Source organism: Chiloscyllium plagiosum, chromosome 21 (genome assembly GCF_004010195.1).
Source record: "Chiloscyllium plagiosum isolate BGI_BamShark_2017 chromosome 21, ASM401019v2, whole genome shotgun sequence".
Lineage (NCBI taxonomy): Eukaryota > Metazoa > Chordata > Chondrichthyes > Orectolobiformes > Hemiscylliidae > Chiloscyllium > Chiloscyllium plagiosum.
In genome coordinates, this window is record NC_057730.1 from 23,477,342 (window position 1) to 23,501,752 (window position 24,411).

A 24,411-nucleotide genomic window follows, 5' to 3' on the forward strand; every position below is an offset into this window, starting at 1 on the left:
CTGCACTCGAAGGTCTCTTTGTTTGGCAACAATCCCCAGGGCCTTACCGTTAAGTGTATAAGTCCTGCTCTGATTTGCCTTTCCAAAATGCAGCACCTTACATTTTTCTAAATTAAACTCCATCTTTCACTTGTTGGCCCATCTGATCAAACTGAAATGAGACAGTCTGTGAGACAAAGAGACAGAGAAGTAAATAGAGAAGACAGAGAGACTTGGACAGAGAGAAAGACAGACAATAAGTATATGACAAAGAAGGGAGTCATAGAGAGTAGGAGAGTGAGACAGAGTGAAAAATACAGCAAGTTAGATGGAGACATTTTTAGATTGACAGTAATGGGACAAAGAATGAAAAAGAGTGACTGAATATTAATGTATGAGAGGCAGAATGAAATTCCTGTTTAGTATGTGATTCAAGTGGAGGAATCCAGATGAAGTTAGTTCTTTACCTTCAAATGTAGTTTCAATAAAGTTCTTGAAAGGCTTGAGATCAGGTTTATCTCCATGGATTTTGACCAGTAATGTAAATCCGCTGCCAAATTTATTCTTGAGGTGCTGGGGACTCCCTAGGCACTTGAACTGACCATTGACCATCACAGCCAGCCTGGTGCAGAGTGCTTCACACTCTTCCATGCTGAAACATAGCGTACATACTTACTGAAGTCCAGAAATAAAATTTAAAAATACAGAAAATGAACAGAAAAATAGAAAATAGAAAACTTCAGCAGGTCTGGCAGCAACTGTGGAGAGAGAATTAGAGTTAATGCTTTGAGTTGAACAATTTTTCTTTGGGACTTCATCTTACAAAGGAATCATTCAATCTGAAACATTTCTTTTTTTCTCTCTTCAGAGATGCTGAAAGGTCTGCTGAGATTTTCCAGCACTTTGTTTTCATTTCAGATTTCCATCATTTGCCACATTTTGCATTTGAAAACCAGTATTAAGACTATAAATTATTATCACAAAATGCAGGAGCAGGAGTAAGCCATTCAGCCCATCAAGTCTAAACTACCATTAAATAAAATTATGGCTGATCTAAAAATCCTCAACTCCACTTGCCTAATTTTACCCCACAACCTTCAATTCCCATTAAAAAATTATCTATCTCAGCCTTGAATATACTGAACAGCCCAGCCTCAATAGCCCTCAGCAGTAAAGGATTTCACAGATTCATAAGCCTCAGTGAAGAAATTCCTCTCCACCTCTGAGTTAAATGTGCAACCCATTATTCTGAGATTATTCTAACCCTCTATTCCTAGACTATTTCCCGAGAGGAAGCAACATCTCTGCATCTACTCTGTCAAGTCCCCTCGGAATCTTTTATATTTCAAAAAGTCACCTCTTATTCATTTAAATTGCAATGAGTACATGCTCCATCCTTAAGGCGGCATGGTGACAAAGTGGTTAGCACTGCTGCCTCACAGCGTCAGAGACCCGGGTTCAATTTCCGCCTCGGGCAACTGTCTGTGTGGAGTTTGCATCTTCTTCCCCTGTCTGCGTGGATTTCCTTTGGGTGCTCCGGTTTCCTCCCACAGTCCAAAGATATGCAGGTTAGGTGAATTGGCCATGCTAAATTGCCTGTAGTGTTAGGTGAAGGGGAATGGGACTGGGTGGGTTGTTCTTCGGAGGGTCGGTGTGGACTTGTTGGGCTGAAGGGCCTGTTTCCACACTCTAAGTAATCTAATCTACTCAATCTCTCCTCAAGTCAGTCCCTTCTTACCTGGTATCATAGTGAACCTTCTCTGAAGTGCCTCCATTGTTGGTGTATTATTCCTTAGCTAAGGGTACCAAAACTATCACAGTATTCCAGCTGTGGACTGACTAGTGCATTGTGCAATTATGGCAAAACCTCCTTCCTTTTATACTCTTTTTGTGGTTCATGGATGAGGACTCTCAAATTCTTCTGTTCTGTAGCTTTCTGCAGTCTTTTCTCACTTAAATAATATTTACCTTCACTGTTCTTCCTGCCAAAGTACATGACCTCATATTTTCCCACAATATATTCCATCCGCCAAGATTTTGCTCACTCACTTAATCCGTCTATAGTTAATAATCACTTGAGGGACATGGCAGCTACTGGCTGGTCAACATTTATTGCCTGTCCCTGGTTGACCTTGAGAAGGTGGTAGTGAGCCTTCTTGAACCACTGCAGTCCCTGAGCTGTAGATGACCCACAATTCCCACAGGAAGGGAATACTCAGATTTTGATACAGTGACAGTGAAGGAATGGCAATAAATTTCCAACTCGGAGTGGTAAGTGGGTTGGAAGGGAACTTGCAGGTGGTGGTGTTCCAAAGTATCTGTTGCCCTTTTCCTTGATGGAAGTGGTCATGGGCTTGTTGTCCAAGGATCTTTGGCAAATTTCTACAGTGCATCTTATAGATAGTGCACCACTGAGCATCAGCTGTGAGGGATTGGCTCATGGATGTGGTGCCAAACAAGTGGGCTGCTTTGTCCTGAGTGTCATGCTTTTTCAGGGTTGTTGGAGCTGCACTCATCCAAGCAAGCGGGGAACATTCCACCACACTCCTGACTTGTGCCTTGTGGACAGGCTATGTGGAGTCAGCATGTGAGTTACACGTTGAAGTATTCCCATTCTCTGACCTGCTGAGGTAGCCACTGTACCTGTATGGCAAGTCCAACTGAGTTTCTCATCAATGGTAACGCCCAGTGGATTCAGTGATGGTAATGTTAAGGAGTGGTGGTTGGACTGTTTTTTTTTGGAGATGGTCATTGCCTAGCATTTGTATGGTATGAATGTAACTGGCTATTTGTCAGCCCATATTTAGATATTGTCCATGTGTTGTTTCATTTGAACATGGGCTACTTTAGTATCTGAGGAATTGCGAATAGTCCTGGACATTGTGCAATCATAGGCAAACATCCCCACTTCTGACCTTATGATGGAGGAAAGGTCATTGAATAGCTGGAGATGAATTGGCCCAGGACACTACTTGATGAGCTCCTGCAGAGATATCCTGAAGCTGAGATGACTAACTTCTAACAACCACAACCATCTTCCCATCAGCCAGGTATGACTCCAACCAGTGCACAGTTTGCCCCCTGTTTCTCATTGATTCCAGTTTTGTTAGGGATCCTTGATGCCACACTCAGGCAAATGTGCCTTTGATGTCAAGTGCTTTAATTCTCACATTACCTATGGAATGCAACTCTTTTGTCCATGTTTGAACCAGCACTATACAAATGTCAGGAACTGAGTAGCCCTGGCGGAACCCAGTCTGGACATCCCTCCGAAGACTCTTTGTGTCAGCCTCACCATTTGCCTTCCCACCTAATTATATGCGATCTGAAAACTTGACTATAGTCCATTCACTTTCCTCATTCAAGTCACTAATATATACATCCTTGTGGGACACCATCCTGAAAATGGCTCCTTATCCTAGTCTTAGGTCAGTACAGTTGTGGATAGTGCTGAAGGATGTTGTAGGTTACAGAAGGACATAGATAAGCTGCAGAGCTGGTCTGAGAGGTGGCAAATGAAGTTTAATGCAGAAAAGTGTAAGGTGATTCACTTTGGGTGGATTAACAGGAATGCAGAGTACTGGGCGAATACTAAGATTCTTGGTAATGTAGAGGAGCAGAGCGATCTCGGTGTCCATGTACATAGATCCCTCAAAGTTGCCACCCAGGTCGATAGGGCTGTTAAGAAGGCATACGGTGTATTAGCTTTTATTAGTAGAGGGATTGAGTTTCGGAACCATGAGGTCATGTTGCAGGTGCGGCTGCACTTGGGAGTATTGCGTGCAGTTCTGGTCACCGCATTAAAGGAAGGACGTGGAAGCTTTGGAAAGGGTTCAGAGGAGATTTAATAGGATGTTGCTTGGTATGGAGGGAAGGTCTTACGAGGAAAGGTTGAGGGAATTGAGCCTGTTTTCGTTAGAGAGAAGGTTGAGAGGTGACTTAATTGAGACATATAAAATAATCAGAGGGTTAGATCAGGTGGACAGCAAGATCCTTTTTCCGAGGATTGTGATGGATAGCACGAGGGGGCATAGCTTCAAATTGAGGGGTGATAGATACAGGACAAATGTCAGAGATAATTTCTTTACTCAGAGTGTAGTAGGGGAGTAGAACACACTATCTGCAACAGTTGTAGAAGACTTGCCAAATTTATGGGCATTTAAATAGTCAATGGATAGGCATATGGAGGAGAATGGAATGGTGTAGGTTAGATGGACTTCAGATTGGTTTCACAGGGCAGCACAACATTGAGGGCCGAAGGGCATGTACTATGCTGCAATGTTATATGTTAGTTAGTCAATCCTCTATCCATGCTAATATACAACCTTCAACACCCATGGACTCTTATGAGCTATATAGCACAGAAACAGACCCTTTGGTCCAACCAGTCAATGCCAACCTTAATCCCAAACTAAATTAGTCCCACTTGCCTACACGTGGTCCTTATCACTCCAAACATTTATAGAGTCTTAGAGTTGTAAAGCACGGAAACAAACCTTTTGGTCCATCTGTCTATGCCAACCACACATCCTAAATTAACCTCGTCCCATTTGCCAGCATTTGGTCCATATCCCTCTAAACCCTTCTTATTCACATACCCATCCAGATGTCTTTTAATTGTTGTACCAGCCTCCACACTTCCTCTGGCAGTTCATTCCATACAAGCACCACCCTCTGCATGAAAACTTTGCATCTTTCCCTCTTCACCTTAAACCTATGCCCTCTAGTTTTGGACTCCCCTACCCTGGGAGAAAAGACCTTAGTTATTCACCCTATCCATGCCCCTCATGATTTTATAAACCTCTATAAGGTCACCCCTCAGCCTCTGATGCTCCAGGGAAAATAACCCAGGCTATTCAGTGTTTGTGTACAAGTATAAACAGATTCAAGAGCAGCTTCTTCCCCACTGTTAACAGACTTTTGAATGGACCTCTTTAATGATCATGTTGATCTCACTCCGCACCTTCTCGGCAGCTGTAAAATTGTATCCTATACTCTGTTCAGTTACCCTGATGTATTTGCATTGTACAATCTATCTGTAAAGCAAATAAGACAACACTTTTCACTGTATCTCAGTAAACATGACAGTAATAAATATATCAAATTATTCATTTACTTATCCTAATGTCTTTTAAACATTGCAACTGTACCCACATCCAGCACTTCCTCTGGGAAATTCATTCCACACATGAACCATTCTGTGGAAAAAAAATCCCCGCATGTCTTATTAAAATCTTTCTCCTCTAATCTTAAAAATATGCCCGCTAGACTTGAATTCCCCCACTCTAGGAAAAGACACTTTACATTCACCTTATCTATACACCTCATAATTTTGTACATCTCTATAACGCCACCCTTCAACCTCCTATGCTCCAGTGAAAAAAGTCTCAGCCTCTCCAGCCTCTCATTATAACTCAAACCCTCCATTCCTAGCAACATCCTGATAAGTCTCTTTGGAATGCTCTCCAGCTTAATAATGTCCTTCCTATAAAAGGTCTCACCACCATCCTGTACAACCTCAACATAATACTCCAACTCCAATACGCAAAGTCTGACCAATGAAAGCAACCATGCTAAATGCCTTCTTAACCACCTTATCATTATGTGGTGCAAACTTCAAAGAATTATGTACCTGTTCTACAACACTACCCAAGACCTTGGTTTTAATTGTATAATTATTTTGTACCCTTGCTTCTTTTACCAAAATTCAATATCTTACATTTATCCAAATTAAACTCCATCTGCCACTCTTCAGCCCATTGACCCAACTGATCAAGATGTCTTTGTAATGTTAGTTAACCTTCCTCACTGTATGCTTCCCATTTATCTATCCTGCTTGTTAGCTCCTCAAAGAATTCCAGTAGGTTTGTCAGCATGACTTCCCCTTCATGAAACCATCCTGACTCTGCTTAATTGCATTATGTATTTATAAATGGTATGCTATTATATCTTTTATAACATTTTCCTAATTAGAAAGATTAAGCTAACTGGTCTATAGTTACCTTGATTTTTGTCTCTCTCCCTTTCCAAATGAAGGTGTTACATTGAAAATTTCCCAATCCTCTACAACTTTTCTAGAATTTAAGGAACCTGGAAGATTACTACTGGTGCGTCAACTAACTCTGTAGGTAATTCCTTTAATATCCTAGCATGTATCTCAAAGTCTTATTGGTCTTTAGCCTCATTAGTTTCCTAGTACTTTTTCTTTAGTGATAATTATTGTATTTATTTCCTCTCCTCCTTTTGCCTGTTGAATATTTAATAATATTAGAATGCTATCAGTTTCCTCTACTGTGAAGATTGATGCAAAGTATTTATTCAACTCCTCTGCCATTTCTTGGTTCACCATTATTATCTATGTTCAATGTGCCTATGTTTATTTGGGCTTCTCACTCCCTTTTTTATATATTCAAAGAAGCTTCCTGTTGTCCATCTTGATATTGCTTGCAAATTTACCTTCAAAGTTTATTTTCTCCCTCTTTATATTTTTGGCTGTTTTTTGTTAGTCTTTAAAATTTCCCCAAACCTTCAGTTTACCATCTTTAAAACATAGTAGAGCATTCAATTCTGAGCAATACACCTCAAGAAAAATTTTGGAGGGGCTGCAGCTTAGATTTATCAGAATGGTATTAGGTCTAAAAGAGTTAAATTATAAAGCCATAGTGCGCAAACTGCTAGCTGTATATTAACTACATTGAATTGGATATTGATAGTAAACGTTAACTAGGGATTCACTTCTGTTCTCACAATGCGGTAACAGAATGGTTGCCTCAAAGGTGGGGGCAAGAAAACCAAAAGAAAATTCAGACAGCAAATTAAAATCCTCATGGCCATTGTGGAAAGTGATAGAAAGCAAGGAATAATAACACTTCCTTAAGATTTTATTGTCAAAGATGCTTTCAACCAATGTCAACTCCCATCCTTAACTTCCATGAGATGGGTGACAGTGAACTTCCTTCTTGAGCTGCTGTAGTTCTTGTGGTGTAGGTACCGCCCCCTCCGCCCCCCCCCCCCCCCCCCGCCCCCTTAAGGCTGTTAAGGTGGAGGTTCTAAAATTTTAATTCTGCAACAATGAAGGAATAGTGATGTAGTCCCATGTCAGGATAATGTATGATTTGGAGGGAAACTTGCAGTTGGTGGCTTTCCCATATATGAACTGCCTTTGTTCTTCAAAGCTGTAGCAGGCATGGGTCTCAAGATACTGTTGAAGGATCCTTAACAAGTTGTTGCAGTAAACTGGAGATGGTGGGGTAGTTATAACACCACAGGATTAATAATACAGAGGCTCAAGCTGATGCCTCGGAAACACAGTATTAAATTCCACAATGGAAGCAGAATTAAATTCAATTAAATGTAAAGTATTTGATAAAAATTATGAGAGCTAAATTCTATGATGGCAATTATAGAGTGTTATGAAAACCCAATGGGATCACTAGAATCTTTAAGGGAAGTAAATCTGTTGCTCCTGCATGGCATTCTGGACATACAGGAACATAGTTTATAGCCTTTAGAATTGGCTCAGCAAGTCACTCAGATGCATCAAATCGTTACGTAAAAATCAAAAAGGAACAAGACATGGCAGACTACGTGGCATCTGCTTAGGCACAAGAAATGACAACAGCACACCCAGCTTAGTTGACTCCATAAAATCCACTTTGAGACTGAGCTTCTGGCAGGTTGTGAGGGAGCCACAAAGATAATTTTGTTTTTACTTGTCCTGGTCCTCACCAATCTACCAGTCACAGATGCATCTGTTCATGACAGTAGGAGTGGTCACTGCACAGTTCTTGTGAAGATGAAGTTGTGGCATTATCACTGTGCTGGGCAGGAAAGAACTAGCAGCTCAAAGCTGGGTGCCCATCAAGGGCTATGGGCCTTCAGCAGCAGCAGAATTGTATTCAACTACAATCAGTAGTAATCTTATCATCCAATAAATGCTCCACCTTGCCATTATCATCAAGCCAGCAGATCTCCTGGTTCAATAAAGAATGCAGGAGGAACAACACCAAGCACACCTAAAATGTAATGTCAAAATGGTGAAGCCAGGTGAACTTACGTGCCAAATAACAAATACAGCAAGTATTAGACAGGGCTAAGCAATTCCACAAATGGAAGATTAAACCAAAGATACTCAGTCCTGCCATATCCAGTGGTGGCCAATGAAACAATTGGTTCTACTAATATCCTTAATGAGCCTACACAATAGGGCCTCCTCTAACCTAATTAAGAATCCACAGACTCGCAGCAAAAAAAAGGGGTTGAGGGAAGTGTCTGGTGAGTAAAGTGCGAGTCTTTGGCTCAGGTGTCTTCGGTGAAAAGGCTGAGTGAGATTACGCTACAGTTGAAGAGGGTGAAGTCATGACTGCCAAGCTGATTCAGTGTGTTGCATGCATGATGTGGGAGGTCAGGGACACTGATGGTGTCTGTGGCTCCTACAGCTGTGGAAAGTGTGTACACATACAGCTTCTGAAGGAGCATGTTGCAACACTGAAGAAAGGGCAAGATGATCTCAGGCTCATCCGAGAGATCAAGAATTTTCTGGACAGGACCTTCAGTGAGGTCATTACACCGAGCATATCAGAAGAGAGAAGGGAGATGATGATGAGGAAGGAAGAGATGATTCAAGTACAAGAGGCCCTGGGGAAGTACCTCTCATGAACAGGTTGAATCTCTTGGAAACTGTCGAGACAGACGACACTGTCAGTCCGAGAGGCGGACAGGTCTGCGAATCGAAAATTTGCGTGGAGACAGAGCCAAGGAGTCAGACATCATGCAGAGCTATGGTAATAAGGGACTCCGTAGTGAGAGGGACTGAAAGGGGTTTCTGCAGCAACAGGCGGGATTTGAGGATGGTGCGTTGCCTTCCTGGTGCCAGGATCCAGGACGTCACCAACAGAATGCAGGGAATCCTCAAGGGTGAAGGTGAAGAGCCAGAGGTGGTGGTGCATGACGGCACAAATGATGTTGGGAAGAAGAGGAGGGACATTCTACAGCCGGACTTCAGAGAACTCAAAAGAAGGCTGAAAAGCAGGACTTCTAGGCTGGTTATCTCCGGTTTGCTTCCAGTTCCTCGGGTTGGAGAGGGCAGGAATAGGGAGATAATGGACTTGAATGTGTGGCTGAGGAACTGGTGCAGGAAGCAAGGACTTAAATTCTTGGATCACTGGGGTATGTTTTGCAGTAAGGATAAATTATACAAGAGGGATAGGTTGCACCTTAATAGGTGGGGGACCAGCATTCTGGCAGACAGGTTTGCCACTGCAGCACAGGTGTGTTTAAATTAAGTAGTTGGAGGGAGGGGACAAACTGGAAATTTAAGAAGGAAGTTAAAGGGAAAGTGAGAATAAGAGGAGTTAAGAAAGACAGCAGAATCAATGGAGCAGAAAACTTAAGAAGAGATCATACAGTATGGTCAAGTGAAATACGGATTGATAGGAAGAGTGAGGGGAGTTACAGATTAAAAATATTATATATGAATGCACGAAGCATAAGAAATAAGGTGGATGAGCTTGAGGCTCAGTTGGAAATTGGCAGGTACAATGTTGTGGGGATAACTGAGACGTGGCTTCAAGTGGACAGGGGCTGGGAAATGAATATTCAAGGCTATACATGCTATGGAAAGGACAGACTGATGGGCAGAGGGAGTGGGTAGCCCTGGAGGTGAGGAATGATATTCAGTCCCTTGCGAGGGGGGACAAAGAATCAGGAGATGTACAGTCAGTATGGATAGAGCTGAGAAATTCTCAGGGTAGAAAGACCCTAATGGGAGTCAACTACAGGCCCCTAAACAGTAGTCTGGATGTAGGGTGTAAGTTTAACCAGGAGTTAAAATTGGCCTGTTGCAAAGGTATTACTACAGTTGTTATGGAGGATTTCAACATGCAAATAAACTAAGAGAATCAGGATGGTGCTGGACCCCAAAAGAGGGAGTTTGTGGAGTGCTCTGAGATGGATTCTGAGAACAGCTTGTACTGGAGCCCACCAGGGAGAAGGCAATTCTGGATCTGGTGTTGTGCAACGAACTGGATTTGATCAGGGACCTCGAAGTAAAGAAGCCATTAGGAGGTAGTGACCATAATATGATAAGTTTTAATCTGCAATTTGAGAGGGAGAAGGGAGAATCGGAAGTATTAGTATTGCAGTTGAACAAAGGGAACCATGGAGCTATGAGGAAGGAGCTGGCCAAAGTTCAATGGTTCAATACTATGGCAGGGATGGCAGTGGAACAACAATGACAGGTATTTGTGAATATAATGCAGAAGGTGCAGGATCAGTTCATTCCAAAGAGGAAGAAAGATCCTAAGGAGAGGCAGAGGTGGCCATGGCTGACAAGAGAAGTTAAGGACTGTATAAAAATAAAAGAGAAGTATAACATAGCAAAGATGAGCAGGAAGCCAGAGGACTGGGAATCTTTTAAAGAGCGACAGAGGATAACTAAAAAGGCAATACACGGAGAGAAAATGAGATACAAAGGCAAATTGGCCAAAAATATAAAGGAGGACAGTAAAAGTTTTTTTAGGTGTGAAAAGAAAAAAATGTTAAGATTAAAATTGGGCCCTTGAAGACAGAAACGGGTGAATTTATTATGGGGAACAAGGAAATGGCAGAAGAGTTGAATAGGTACTTTGGATCTGTCTTCACTGGGGAAGACACAAGCAATCTCCCAGATGTAATAGTGGCTGAAGGACCTAGGATAATGGATGAACTGAAAGGAATTTATATTAGGCAGGAAATGGTGTTTGATAGACTGTTAGGTCTGAAGGCTGATAAGTCCCCGGGACCTGATGGCTCTAGAAATCGTGGACACATTGGTAATCATTCTCCAATGTTCTATAGATTCAGGATCAGTTCCTGAGGGTGGCTAATGTTGTCCCACTTTTCAAGAAAGGAAGGAGAGAGAAAACAATGAATTATAGACCGGTAAGCCTGACGTCAGTGGTGGGAAAGATGCTGGAGTCAATTGCAAAAGATGAAATTACGACTCATTTGGATAGCAGTAACAGGATAGGTCAGAGTCAGCATGGATTTATGAAGGGGAAATCGTGCTTAACTAATCTTCTGGAATTTTTTGAGGATGTAACTATGGAGATGGACAAGGGAGAGTCAGTGGATGTCATGTACCTGGACTTTCAGAAAGCCTTTGATAAAGTCCCACATAGGAGATAAGTAAGCAAAATTAGGGCACATGGTATTGGGGGCAAAATACTGACTTGGATTGAAAATTGGCTGGCTGACAGGAAGCAAAGAGTAGTGATAAACGGGTCGCTTTCGAATGGCAGGCGGTGACCAGTGGGGTACCACAAGGTTCGGTGCTAAGACCACAGCTGTTTACAATATACATTAATGACATAGATGAAGACATTAAAAGTAATATTAGCAAATTTGCTGATGACAGAAAGCTGGGTGGCAGGGTGAAATGTGAGGAGGATGTTATGAGAATACAGGGTGACTTGGACAGGCTAGGTGAGTGGACGGATGCATGGCAGATGCAGTTTAATGTGGATAAATGTGTGGTTATCCACTTTGGTGGCAAGAACAGGAAGACAGAATACTATCTAAATGGAGTCAAGTTAGAGAAAGGGGAAGTACAACAAGATCTAGGTGTTCTTGTACATCAGTCAATGAAAACAAGCATGCATGTGAAGAAAGCTAATGGCATGCTGGCCTTCATAACAAGAGGAATTGAGTATAAGAGCAAACAGGTCTTTCTGCAGCTGTACAGGGCCCTGGTGAGACTGCACCTGGAGTATTGTTTGTAGTTTTGGTCTCCAAATTTGATGAAGGACATTCTGGCTATTGAGGGAGTGCAGCGTAGGTTCACGAGGTCGATTCCCAGAATGGCGGGACTATCATATGTTGAAAGATTGGAGCGGGTGGGCTTGTATACACTTGAGTTTAGAAAGATGAGAAGGGATCTGAGATGTATAAGATTATTAAAGGATTGGACGCTCTGGAGGCAGGAAGCATGTTTCCACTGATGGGTGAGTCCAGAACCAGAGGTCAGAGTTTAAAAATAAAAAGTAGGCAATTTAGAACAGAGTTGAGGAGAAACTTCTACACCCAGAGAGTAGTGGACATATGGAATGCTCAGCCCCAGAAGGCAGTGGAGGCTGAGTCTCTGGATACTTTCAAGAAAGAGATGGATAGAGCTCTTCAAGATAGCGGAATCAAGGGTTGTGGGGATAAGGCAGGAAGAGAATACTGATTATGGATGATCAGCCATGAACATAATAAATGGTGATGGTGGCTCGAACGGCCGAACGGCCTACTCCTGCACCAATTATCTATTGACCAGTTAACCTAGCACATTAGAGCAAACAACAAGGCTTAAGAATTTACATCTATCTTCAGCTAAAAGTGTTGAATGGATGATCCATCTCAGTGTCCTCTTGAATTCTCCAGCCAATTAGATACCCTTGCCAATTAGATTCATTCCATGTGATATTGAGAATGACTGAAGGCACTGTGTACTGGAAAGGCAATTGATCCTAACAACATCCCAGCAATAGTACTGAAGACCTGTACTTCAGAACTTACTGTGCCCTTAGACAAGCTATTCTAGTGTAGCTACAATGCTGGCATCTAGTCAACAATGGAGAGAATTGCAAAGATATTTTCATCTACAAGAAGCAGTACAATTCTAGCAATCTACTGAATCATGTGATGTGATAGAACAGTTATAAACAGTGCTACCTTACAATGCTTTCATAGCAATAACATGCTCATGAATACTCAGTTCAAGTTCCACGAGGGTCACGTGTGTCCTGAATTCATTACAAACCTGGCCTAATAATAAAAGATATGAACTCAAGATGTGAGTGAGTGACTGCCTTTGACATTCAGAGTTATAAATCTCAACACCAGGTTATAGTCCAACAGGTTTATCTGGAAGCATTAGCTTTTGGAGTGCTGCTCCTTCATCAGGCTCCAAATATTAATGCTTCCAAATAAATCTGTTGGACTATAATCTGGTGTTGTGAGATTTTTTAACTTTGTACACCCCAGTCCAACACCAGCATCTCCAAATTTTGACATTCAAGTAGCATCAAGGACACATAGAACTTAGAACATTACACGCAGTACAGGCCCTTAAGCCCTCGATGTTGCGCCGCCCTGTCATACTAATCTGAAGCCCAACCCACCTACACTATTCCATGTACGTCCATATGCCTGCCCAATGATGACTTAAATGCACATAAACTTGGCGAATCTACTACCGATGCAGGCAAAGCATTCCATACCTTTACTACTCTCTGAGTAAAGAAACTACCTCTGACATCTGTCTTATACCTATCTCCCCTCACTTTAAAGTCGTGTCCCCTCGTGTTTTGCCTTCTTAACAACCCTGTCAATCTGAGTGGCAACTTTCAGGGATCTGTGTACATGGACACCAAGATCTCGCTGCTCATCTGCACTCCCAAGAATCCTACCATTAGCCCAGTACTTTGTATTCCGATTACTCCGGCCAAAGTGAATCATCTCACACTTGTCCACATTAAGCTCCATTTGCCACCTCTCAGCCCAGCTCTGCATCCTATCTATGTCTCTCTGCAACCTACTACATCCTTCGTCACTATCCACAACTCCACAGACCTTAGTGTCGTCCGCAAATTTGCTAACCCACCCTTCTAAGCCCTCATCCAGGTCATTTATAAAAATGATGAACAGCAGTGGACTCAACACCGACCCTTGCGGTACGCTGCTAGTAACTGGACACCAAGATGAACAGGTTCCATCAACTACAACCCTCTGTTTTCTTTCAGCAAGCCAATTACTGATCCAAACTGCTATGTCTCCCACAATCCCTAGCAAAACTGGAGTCAATGGGACTTGGGGAAACTGTCCACTGGCTGGAGTCACACATAACACAAAGGAAGATGGTTTTGGTTGCAACAAGTCAATCATCTCAGTTTCAAACTTTGCTGCAAGAGTTCCTCAGAGTAGTGTCCTGGGCAGAACCATCTTCAGATCTTCAGCCATTTTCAGATCTTCATTGGTCTCCTTCCTTCTTTTATAAGGTCATAAGTGGAGATATTCACTGATGATTTCCAGGCTCCCTTTCCATGCACATCCTCCACTATTCTGACTTGGAATCACCATTCTTTGTTACTGGATCAAATCCTGGAATTTCCTTTCTAACACTACTGTAATTATGTGTATACCACAGACTTCACAGGTTGAAGATGGCTCACCTTTATCAAGGACAGCTAAGGATGGGAGAACAGCAACACCCAAACTCATGAAAGAATATTAGAAAAAAACTTTGCTGCTATTGTATACAGGTGATGGATTTGAATGGTGGAACAGGCTGAAGGGGCTGAATAGCCTCCTCCTGTTATGAACTAAAGTGTAACCTGATTGTAACAGAGAAACACACTGCATACCTGTGAGAAGTGATGACAATGGACTTTCCATCTTGTAGAGATCTGGTCACCGCATCCCATAATAGTCTCCTGGAAACAGGATCCATGCCAGTGGAAGGTTCATCCAGGAAGATGACAGCAGGGTTTCCAATCATCGCCACTGCAGTGCTCAACTTTCGCTTATTTCCACCACTAGGACAGGACAAAACCAGCAGCAACATGATGCTTGGGAAAGGGAGATAAGGACCAGGAATACAGATGTAGAAGGAGAAAGACTGGAATAGGGGCAGAGAGGAAGGATCGGAATTTCATAACAGGCAGTCAGTGACCAGGAATCCTGACAAACGAGATGAGGTGGGAATCTTGGAGTCTCAGTAAAGAGTGAGAAACTGGGAATTGCAGCACAGGCAGAGATTTGAAATCTTATAACAGGGTATTTTGGTGCAGGGAGTAACAGAGTTGGAATGTCAGCACAGCAAAAGAATTACAATCTTGGCAGTTGGTTTCCCAATCCATGGTGTTTCCTACCCTGAGGAATTTCATTGGTGTTGATGTGGTAAATTCCAGATAGCACAGTCTTAAAAGACTGCAGTCCTTCTCGCCTTCTGTATCACTAACCTACTAAACCAAAATATGCACTCTTCAGCCATATTATCACCTTTGCATATTTCACAACCGCTTGAACTATACTGTAAATGGAAGAGCCTTGGGAAAAGTTGATGAGCAGAGAGATCTGGGAGTTCAGGTCCATTGTACCCTGAAGGTGGCTGCACAGGTGGATAGAATGGTCAAGAAGACATATGGTATACTTGACTTCATCGGACAGGGTACTGTGTACAACAGCTGGCAAGTCATGTTAAAATTGTACAAGACTTTGGTTCAGCTGCATTTAGAATATTGTGCACAGTCTGGTCACCACATTACCAAAAGAATGTGGACACTTTAGAGACGGTGCAGAGAAGGTTTACGAAGATGTTGCCTGGTGTTGAAGGTGCTAGCTCTGAAAAGAAGTTGAGTAGGATAGGATTGCTTTCATTAGAAAAAAGGAGATTGAGGGGGAACCTGATTGAGGTCGATAAAATCATGAAGGATACGGACAGGGTGGATAGAGATAAGCTTTTTCCTATGGTGAGGGATTCAATAACGAGAGGTCACATGTTCAAAGTGAGAGGAGGAAAGTTTAAGAGGGATACACACAGAAAGTACTTACACAGAGGGTGGTGGGTGCCTGGAATTTGTTGCCAGCAGAGGTAGCAGAGGCAGGCACAGTAGACTCATTTAAGGTGCGGCTGGACAGATGCATGAGTAGGTGGGTAGCACAGGGATACAGATCCTTAGGAATCGGGTGATAGATTTAGACAGTTGATTTGGATTGACACAGGCTTGGAGGGCTGAAGGGCCTGCTCCTGAGCTGTAAATGTTCTTTGTTATTTGAAATCATGAAGGGCTTTGTTGTCCAGTGCATGATAGATTAAATAGCTTTTGTGTGCTGTGAACTTTATAGCCACTGAGAAGAGTTCTCTAACGTCAATCCTTCTACTTAATAGATGAACAAGCAATAAAGAAAAGGCAAGGGGAAGGAGATACAATTAATGATCTGGATTTACTTACCTGTATGTCCGCACAAGCTTCTGGGCATGAGATTCAAGCAGGAAACTCTGCAGCTGATCATCCACACTCTGCTGGATCATGTGCTCGGGGATGCCCCGTAATCTTGCAAACAGATTCAGTGTTTCCCGCCCTGTCATATGACCAAGCAGAGCATCAAACTGGGGACAGTAACCAATCTTCTGGCGCACCTATCCAAGAATAGAAAGAAAATACCTTGGAAATAACAAAAACAGAGAGCTAAAGTTCAGGAACTACAGTGTTCCATCGACCCTACCACCTGTCTGTAAGATGGAAACATCTTTCTCCTGTAGGGTGGGAGCACTCCACTCCTCCTGGAAACAATCTACTCCTCCTACAATGTGGAGAATTCCCCCTTACACACTTCTGTGAGATAGGGAACTCTCCCACCTACTGCGGCATAGAAAACAGTGGAATGGGAATGGGAAACAACCATCTCCTCCTTCAGGATGGGAGATTCTCCCACTCCTCTGGGTTGGGGAATATCCCTTTTCTCTGGCCTACATGTGACTCCACATCCACAGCTATTTGGTTGACTCTTGATTCTCCTCTGAAATGGCTTAGTGAGCCACTCAGTTGTATCAAACTGCTTCAAAGTCTAAAGAAGGGAATGGAACAGGACGGAATATCAGGGATTGACCTAGACAACAGTAAACACAGCCCTGTTGACCATGCAAAGTCCTCCTTATTAATGTTGAGGCTCTGGTGCCAAAATTGGGTGAGCTGTCCCACAGACTAGTTAAGCAACAGCTTGACATTGTCTATGAAGTATAATTCTGCGAGTATGACTGTCCCAGACACCATCATCTGCATCACTGTATATGTTCTGTCTCATTAGTAAGACCCATCAGCAATGTTCCTTCTAAGCTGCACATGCACAGTCCAACTTCACACATGGGAATTGGTATGCAATATGGCTCACAGTACTGACTTGCGGTTCTGGAAACTGCATAGAAGAAAAACAAAACTGCCTGCCAGAGGTGGTGGCAAAGTAATATACAGTTAGGAGGAAGCTACCTTGGGTGTTCTCAACATTGACTTCTGACCCCATGAAGTTCATGGCAGGAAAACTTCCTGCTGATCACCACCACCCTACCTCAGCTAATGAATCAGTGCTCCTTCATGTTAAACATCACATAGAGGCAGCTCAAACCATGGGAAGGCGCAGAATATACTGTGTGTCCATCACCAGAAGTAGCTTGGTAGCACAATTACTGACTGAGCTGGCTGAGTTCTACAGATGCCAGGCTGTGTCTGCAGTAAATGGTGAGGAAACCAACAAGGAGGCAAAACCTATTTGATTTTGTCCTCACCAATCTACCTGTCCCTGATATGTCTGTCCATGACAATATTGTGAGGAGACCTCACTCACTGCACAGTCTTTCTGAACACAAAGTTCTGTCCCCTGTATTGAGGATACTCTCCATTGTGTTGAGTACCACTTATACCAGGCTAAATCAGACAGACATCAAACAGATATAGCATCACAAAATTGGGAATCCATGTGGTGTAGTGGGCCATTAGCATCAGAACAATATTCAAACAATATCTGTAACCTCACACTTTGGTTTATCTCAACTCTAACATTACCATCAAGAAAGGGGATCAATCCTGATTCAATAAAGAGTACAGGAGGGTATCACAGCAGCAATACCAGGTATACCTAAAAATGAGATGTCAATCTGGTAAAGTAACAACTCGGAACTATGTGCTAAACAGTGGAAGCAGCATGCAATAGAAGGGTTGAACAATCTCACAACCTCAAATATAAGCTCTGCAGTCCTGTCACATGCAATCATGATCCCCATCCTCAACTATGTGGGAATCCAGCATATCAGTACAAGAGATCAAGCTGAATCAATTACATCCATCTTCAGCCAGAAGTATCGTGGTGATCCATTTTGCCTTCCTCCAACATCACTGATGTCAGTCTTTGGCCAATTCAATTCATGTTATGTGATATCAAGAAATGGCTGAAGGCACTGGATCTCAGAAAGACTATGGGTCCTGACAGCATTCCAGCGATAACAGGAAAGACTTGTGCTCCAGAACTATCCATGTTCCCAGTCATGCTGTTCCAGCTACAACCATGGCATTCACAATTTGGAAAAATGTCCAGGTATGTCCTGTCCTCAAAAAAGAGGATAAATCCAATCCAGCCAATTATTGCCCTATTGGTTTACTCTCAGTTATTAAAGTGATGGAAGCAGTTGCTAATAGTGATCAAGCAATGCTTGCAAAGAAATAATCTGCTCACTGATAGTTAGTTTGAGTTCTGCCAGTGCCACTCAGTTCCTGATAATAATCTGAGTTCAAACATGGACAATAGAACTAACTTCAGAGGAGACAGTACCTTTGACATCAAGACAGCATTTGACTGAATATAGCATCAAACTGTCATAACATAACTGGAGTCAATAAGAATTTGGGAGAAAGCTCTCCACTGGTTAGAGTCATACTTAATTCAAAGGAAGATATGGTCGTTGGAGGTCAACTATCTCAGTCAAAATACTTTAGTATAATACCTTCACTATTCCGCAATCTAGTGTCCGAGGCTCCACCATCTTAAGTTGCCTCATCAATGATTTTCGCTCTACCATGAGGTCAGAAGTGGGGATGATCACTGACATATTCAGCATATTCACCACCATTTATGACACCTCAGATGTTAGAGGTGCCTGTGCCAAAATGCAGCAACACTTGGACAATATTAGTTTCTGGTCAATAGTAACCTGCAGGAGATTGATAGTTTGTGATTTATCAATAGCCTGTTAACTGTTAATGACTGTCAAAGGGAGATGGTTGAATTCTATTTTATTAGGGATGGTCATTGCCTGGCATGAATGGTGCTTGCCAATTAATCCAATCTGGACATTGTCGAAATCTTGCTGCATATTAGTGCAGAAACCTCTGATATCTGGGGTTTGGAGCTGGGAACCATTTAAACACTGTGGCCACAATTATAAGTGAGGAGCTAGGAATTTTAAGGCAGGTAACTTGCATTCTGTCTCCCCAATGATTGTCCACCATTTACAAGGTACAAGTCAGGACTGTAATAGGATACTCATCACTTGCCTGGTTGAGTGCAGCCCCAACAACACTCAAGAAGTTCAACACCACATAGGACAAAGCAGCCTGCTTGGTTGTCACCCTAACCACCACATTCAATATTCACTCTTTCTTCACAGTAGCAGCAGTTTGTACTGTCCGTGGAATGCACTGCACTAACTCACCAAGGTTCCTTCTACAGCACCTTCCAAGTACGCAGCCTCAACCACCTAGAGGGACAAGACAGCAGGTGCATAGGAAAATCATGTACTGCGATTATCTCTCCAAACCATACACCATCCTGACTTTGAAATATGCTGCAGTTCCTTCAGTGTTACTTGATCAAAATCCTAAAACACCCTTCCTAACAGCTCTATGGGTGTTCCTACATCCTAAGGGTTATAGTCTTTCAAAAAGCTCACTACCATCTACTCCACAGCAATTAGGGATGGTAAATAAATGCTGGTTTAGCGAGTGATGCTAACATTCCATGAACAAATTTTTAAAAACACTATGTACGATGAGTAGTCTGCAAGTGCTCACTTTATTTCTGCTTTTCAGAATGCTGTAACCTGCGATAAAGGCATCCCCTCCGCTCACTTTCTCGTCACCAGTCAACATCTTGAAGGTGGTTGTCTTTCCAGCTCCATTAAACCCAAGTAGTCCAAAGCATTCTCCTTTATTTACAGCTAAAAAAATCCTGTTAACAGCAAGAGTTGATTCATTGCGATAAATCTGAAAGACAAAATGTGAAGTCCAACTTTGAGATCAACGAGCACTTTAACATTAATGCAATTGGGAGTTAATGTCAAGTAGTGACCACCTTGAACATGAGAAGGCCATTCCCTCACAATCCTCAACACCTCCCAACTCCAAACCCCACCTGAACATCAAAATCTTGAGTCACCCGAAATGAACCTTCTATGTCAAACCTTCTTGTTGCAGGGCAACCAGCAAAACTGTGGCTACAAAAATAGAGCAGAGGTGTTTATTCTATGATGTGTAAAAGAAAGAAATGAATTTCTATTGAGCCTTTTATAAGAACACTAACAAATATGATCAGGAGGAGACCATTTGGCCCTTGAGGCTGGTCCACCAATTAATATGATCACAGGTGACTTTTTGCCTTGACTTTTCTGCCCACTTCTGCCCATTCCCTGAGAGATCAAAAATTTATCTTGCCTTGAATATAATCAATGACAGAGCATCCATAACCTTTTGTGTCACACTTCTAATGCCAAATAACAACCCTCTGAGTGAAGAAATTGTTTACTTCAATCCTAAATGCTCATCCTTATCTTAAGGTCTGTGCTCTATGTTTTAGTTTCCTCAGCATTCCTTGTTAATGTGTCTTGTCGCACATAGAAACTATGCTCAAAGCTTCTTAGCAGCTGCATGGCCATACAGGTTTGAGGGAACAGTAGTGCAACTTTCTTATCCCTGGGACCAATGTACTGAACTTGTCACTGCAATGCTTCCAAGTATATCCTTCCAGAGAAAAGGGGATCAAAACTCATACTGTACCCTAGGTACGGTCTCATTAAAGCCCACTGCAATTGTATCAAGACTTTCTTGTTCTTCCATTTCAATCCACTTGCAAGATAAGAAGATGCCATCTTCCCTCCTAATTGTCTGCTGTGCCCAGGTGCTAACTTTTTGTATTCTATGTCCAAGTGCACAAGTCTCTGAACATCTGCTTTTCTATTCTCATGATGGAAAGCAAATAAATTCACATTTGCCCCCATACTTCTTCTTGTTGCCCAATCAGTTAAACCAACAGTATCCTATGCAGTCTCTTTGTATGCTCTTCATGCGTTATGTTCCCACCAAACATATCATAGAGGAATGGGGGTAGACAGCAGAGAAACAGGCCCTTTGGTCCAACTTATCCATGCCAACCAGGTTTCCTAAATTAAACTTATTCCATTTGCTTGCATTTGACCCATACCCCTCTCCACTTGCAAGATAAGAAGATGCCATCTTCCCTCCTAATTGTCTGCTGTGCCCAGGTGCTAACTTTTTGTATTCTATGTCCAAGTGCACAAGTCTCTGAACATCATAATGTAAATGCTTCTAACCTTTTCAAAAATATTCTGCTTTTCTATTCTCATGATGGAAAGCAAATAAATTCACATTTGCCCCCATACTTCTTCTGACAGCTTGTTGCCCAATCAGTTAAACCAACAGTATCCTATGGAGTCTCTTTGTAAGCTCTTCATGCGTTATTAGATTAGATTAGATTAGATTACAGTGTGGAAACAGGCCCTTCGGCCCAACAAGTCCACACCGACCCGCCGAAGCGAAACCCACCCATAACCCTACATTTACCCCTTACCTAACACTACAGGCAATTTAGTATGGCCAATTCACCTGACCCTGCACATCTTTGGATGGTGGGAGGAAACCGGAGCACCCGGAGGAAACCCACGCAGACACGGGGAGAACATGCAAACTCCACACAGTCAGTCGCCTGAGGCGGGAATTGAACCCGGGTCTCTGGCGCTGTGAGGCAGCAGTGCTAACCACTGTGCCACCGTGCCGCCCACTATAATGTTATGTTCCCACCAAACATATCATAGAGGAATGGGGGTAGACAGCAGAGAAACAGGCCCTTTGGTCCAACTTATTCATGCCAACCAGGTTTCCTAAATTAAACTTATTTCATTTGCTTGCATTTGACCCATACCCCTCTAAACCTTTCTGATCCATATACCTGTCCAAATGTTTTTTAAATGTTGTAATTGTATTCACTTCTGCTACTTCCTCCGGCAGCTCATTCCATACATGCTCCACCTTCTATGTCAAAGAATTCCCCCTCCTGTCCCTTTTAAGTCTTACTCTTTCCACTTTAAACCTATACCATCTAGTTCTAAATTCTCCTATCTTGGGGAAAAGATCTTGGCTATTCACTTTACCTATGCCCCATTTGATTTTATAAACCTCTATTAGGTCTCCCCTCACGAAGTCCCAGTCTATTCAGCCTTTCCTTATAATTCAAACCTTCCAGTTTCAGTAACATCCTTGTAAATCTTTTTTGCACTCTTTCCAGTTCAATAACATCATTCTTGTTGCAGGGCAACCAGAATTGTGCATGGTACTCTAAATGTGGCATCTCCAATATCTTGTATGGCTGTAACATGATGTCCTAACTCCTGTACTCAGTACTCCACCTTGATGAAATCCTTCTTCACCATCCTGTCTACCTGTGATGCCACTTTCTAGGTGTACCTGCATCCTTAGATCTTTATGTTCGACAACACTCTTCAGGTTCCTACTATTAAGTGTGTAAGTCCTGCCCTGGTTTGCCTTACCAAAATGCAACACCTCGCTTTTATCTGCATTTAACTCCATCTGGCATTCCTCAGTCTATGACACAGTTGATCAAGATTCCGTTGTACTCTTAGATAAGCTTCTTCACTGCCCACTATAACAATTTTGATGTCATCCACAAATTTACTAACAATGCCTTCTATACTCTCAAACCAAATTGTCTATATAAATGACAAGCAACAGTGGACCCAATACCAATCTTTGCTGGTCATAGGCTGCCTGTCTGAAAAACAGCCCTCTACCACCACCCTCTCTCTCCTACCTTCAAGCCAATTTTGTATCCAATTGACTATATCCCTCTGGATCTCATGTGATCTAACCTTTGTAACCAGTCTAAAATGCAGCATCTTGTCAAAGGCCTTTCTAAAGCCTATGTAGATGTCTACTGCACTACCCTCATTTAGCTTCTTGGTCACCTCTTCAAAAATCCCAAACAAATTTGTAAGACACAATTTCCCATGTGAGAGGATTAAAGTACAGAAATACTGAAATCTTACTTCAATTGAGTAGAAGCTTTGTTAGACCAACATCTGGAGTACTCTGTGCAGTTTTGGTCTCTTTATCTCGAGAAAGATATTATTGTCATAGAGGGAGAGCAACAAATATTCACCAGATTTGTTCCTGGGATGGCAGGCTTGTCCTATCACGAGAGATTTGTAAAACTGGGCCGATAACATCAGAAATTTGGATTCAATACTCTGTCTATTTATCTAGGTCATTAATATTGATCATAAATCATAGAGGCTTCAGCACTGATTCTTCTGGAATTTCACTGGTTTTGGCTGCCAACTTGAAAAAGTTAAAAATTACACAACACCAGGTTATTGTCCAAAAGGTTTATTTGGAAGCACTAGCTTTCGAAGCGCTGCTTCTTCATCAAGTTTCTTCACCACCCGATAAAGAAGCAGCTCTTCGAAAGCTCATGCTTCCAAATAAACCTGTTCAACTATAAGCTGGTGTTGTGTGATGTTGAACTTTGTCCACCCCAGTCCAACAGTGGCACCTCTAAATCATAATTTGAAAAAGCACAATTTATGCCTCCTGTCCTTCCTGTCCATTAACCAATCCTACATCCATGCTTATATGTTACCCCCAAATCCACAAGCCTTTGTCTTCCTTAGTAATATTTTGTGTGCCACCTCTTTCCTGTCTTTTAGAAATCCATGTACACTACATTTCGTGGCCCTTTTATTTACTCTATCCATTACATTCTTAAAATCTCTTAATACATTTTTCATAAAAACTATGTTTACATGTCTGATTACACTATGATTTTCAACATCCATAATAGATTCCAGCATCTTGCCAATGATTGACATCATGCTGCCTGATCTGTAGTTCCCTTGATTTCTTTCTCCCCCTTTCTTCACATCCAATCCACCAGGACCAATCTAGAATGTAGGAACTTTGCAAAGTTAGAATCAGTGCATTTATTATCTCCATTGCTATCCTTTTTAGAATCCTAGAATGCAGGCCTTTGGCTCTGGGATTTGTTGGTTCTTAGTTCCTTAGGTTTTCCAATCATTTTTCTTCCCTCATACTAATTACTTTTAATTCCTCACTTATATTAGTTCCTTGATTGTCTCTATTTCAGGGATGTAATTGAGTCCTCCATAATAGACATAAAATATTTGTTCACTATTTCTGCCATTTCACAGGATTACATAGGATACCACAGAAACCCAATCAGTTCATGCTAGGGTTGGGTTATGAGCAAAGTTTTTGCAGGTTGGCTCCATACTCTTATGCAGAAGGATGTGAAGTGATCTTATTGAAATATACAAGATTCTAATAACCCAGATTTTCCCGACAGTGAACTATTCTGGCTGACTCGAATCACAGAAAAAGGTATCCACTTACCTGAAATTTTAGGCCAAACATCTGACGCTGTTCATTCCCTAGAGTCTCTATCCCAACAAAACACAGGATAGCCTCGATGCAAATAACGCTATGCACCAGCCCCACAGTGACAAAGAAGAATCTGGGAACACCCCTTAGAGACAGCTGCTGATAATGTAGGGATTTTAAACTGCAAGTTAAGGTGAATGAAAGCTCTGCACAC

General features: G+C 42.2%; 1 protein-coding gene across 3 annotated transcripts in view; it reads right to left on the bottom strand.

Moving 5' to 3' along the window:
* The window catches only part of abca3b (ATP-binding cassette, sub-family A (ABC1), member 3b), a 110,891-nt gene that overhangs the window by 6,139 nt on the left and 80,341 nt on the right, over positions 1–24,411 (bottom strand). For 2 of the 3 annotated variants that reach the window (XM_043711548.1, XM_043711549.1), the window contains exons 26-29: positions 19,563–19,754; positions 15,954–16,141; positions 14,364–14,534; positions 447–631 (exon numbers count right to left, since the gene is read on the bottom strand). In XM_043711548.1, the coding sequence (XP_043567483.1) occupies positions 447–631; positions 14,364–14,534; positions 15,954–16,141; positions 19,563–19,754 (736 nt within the window). Of the gene's footprint in view, positions 1–446; positions 632–14,363; positions 14,535–15,953; positions 16,142–19,562; positions 19,755–24,411 lie in introns of those variants that run through there. The other variant, XM_043711550.1, reaches the window with a different exon arrangement.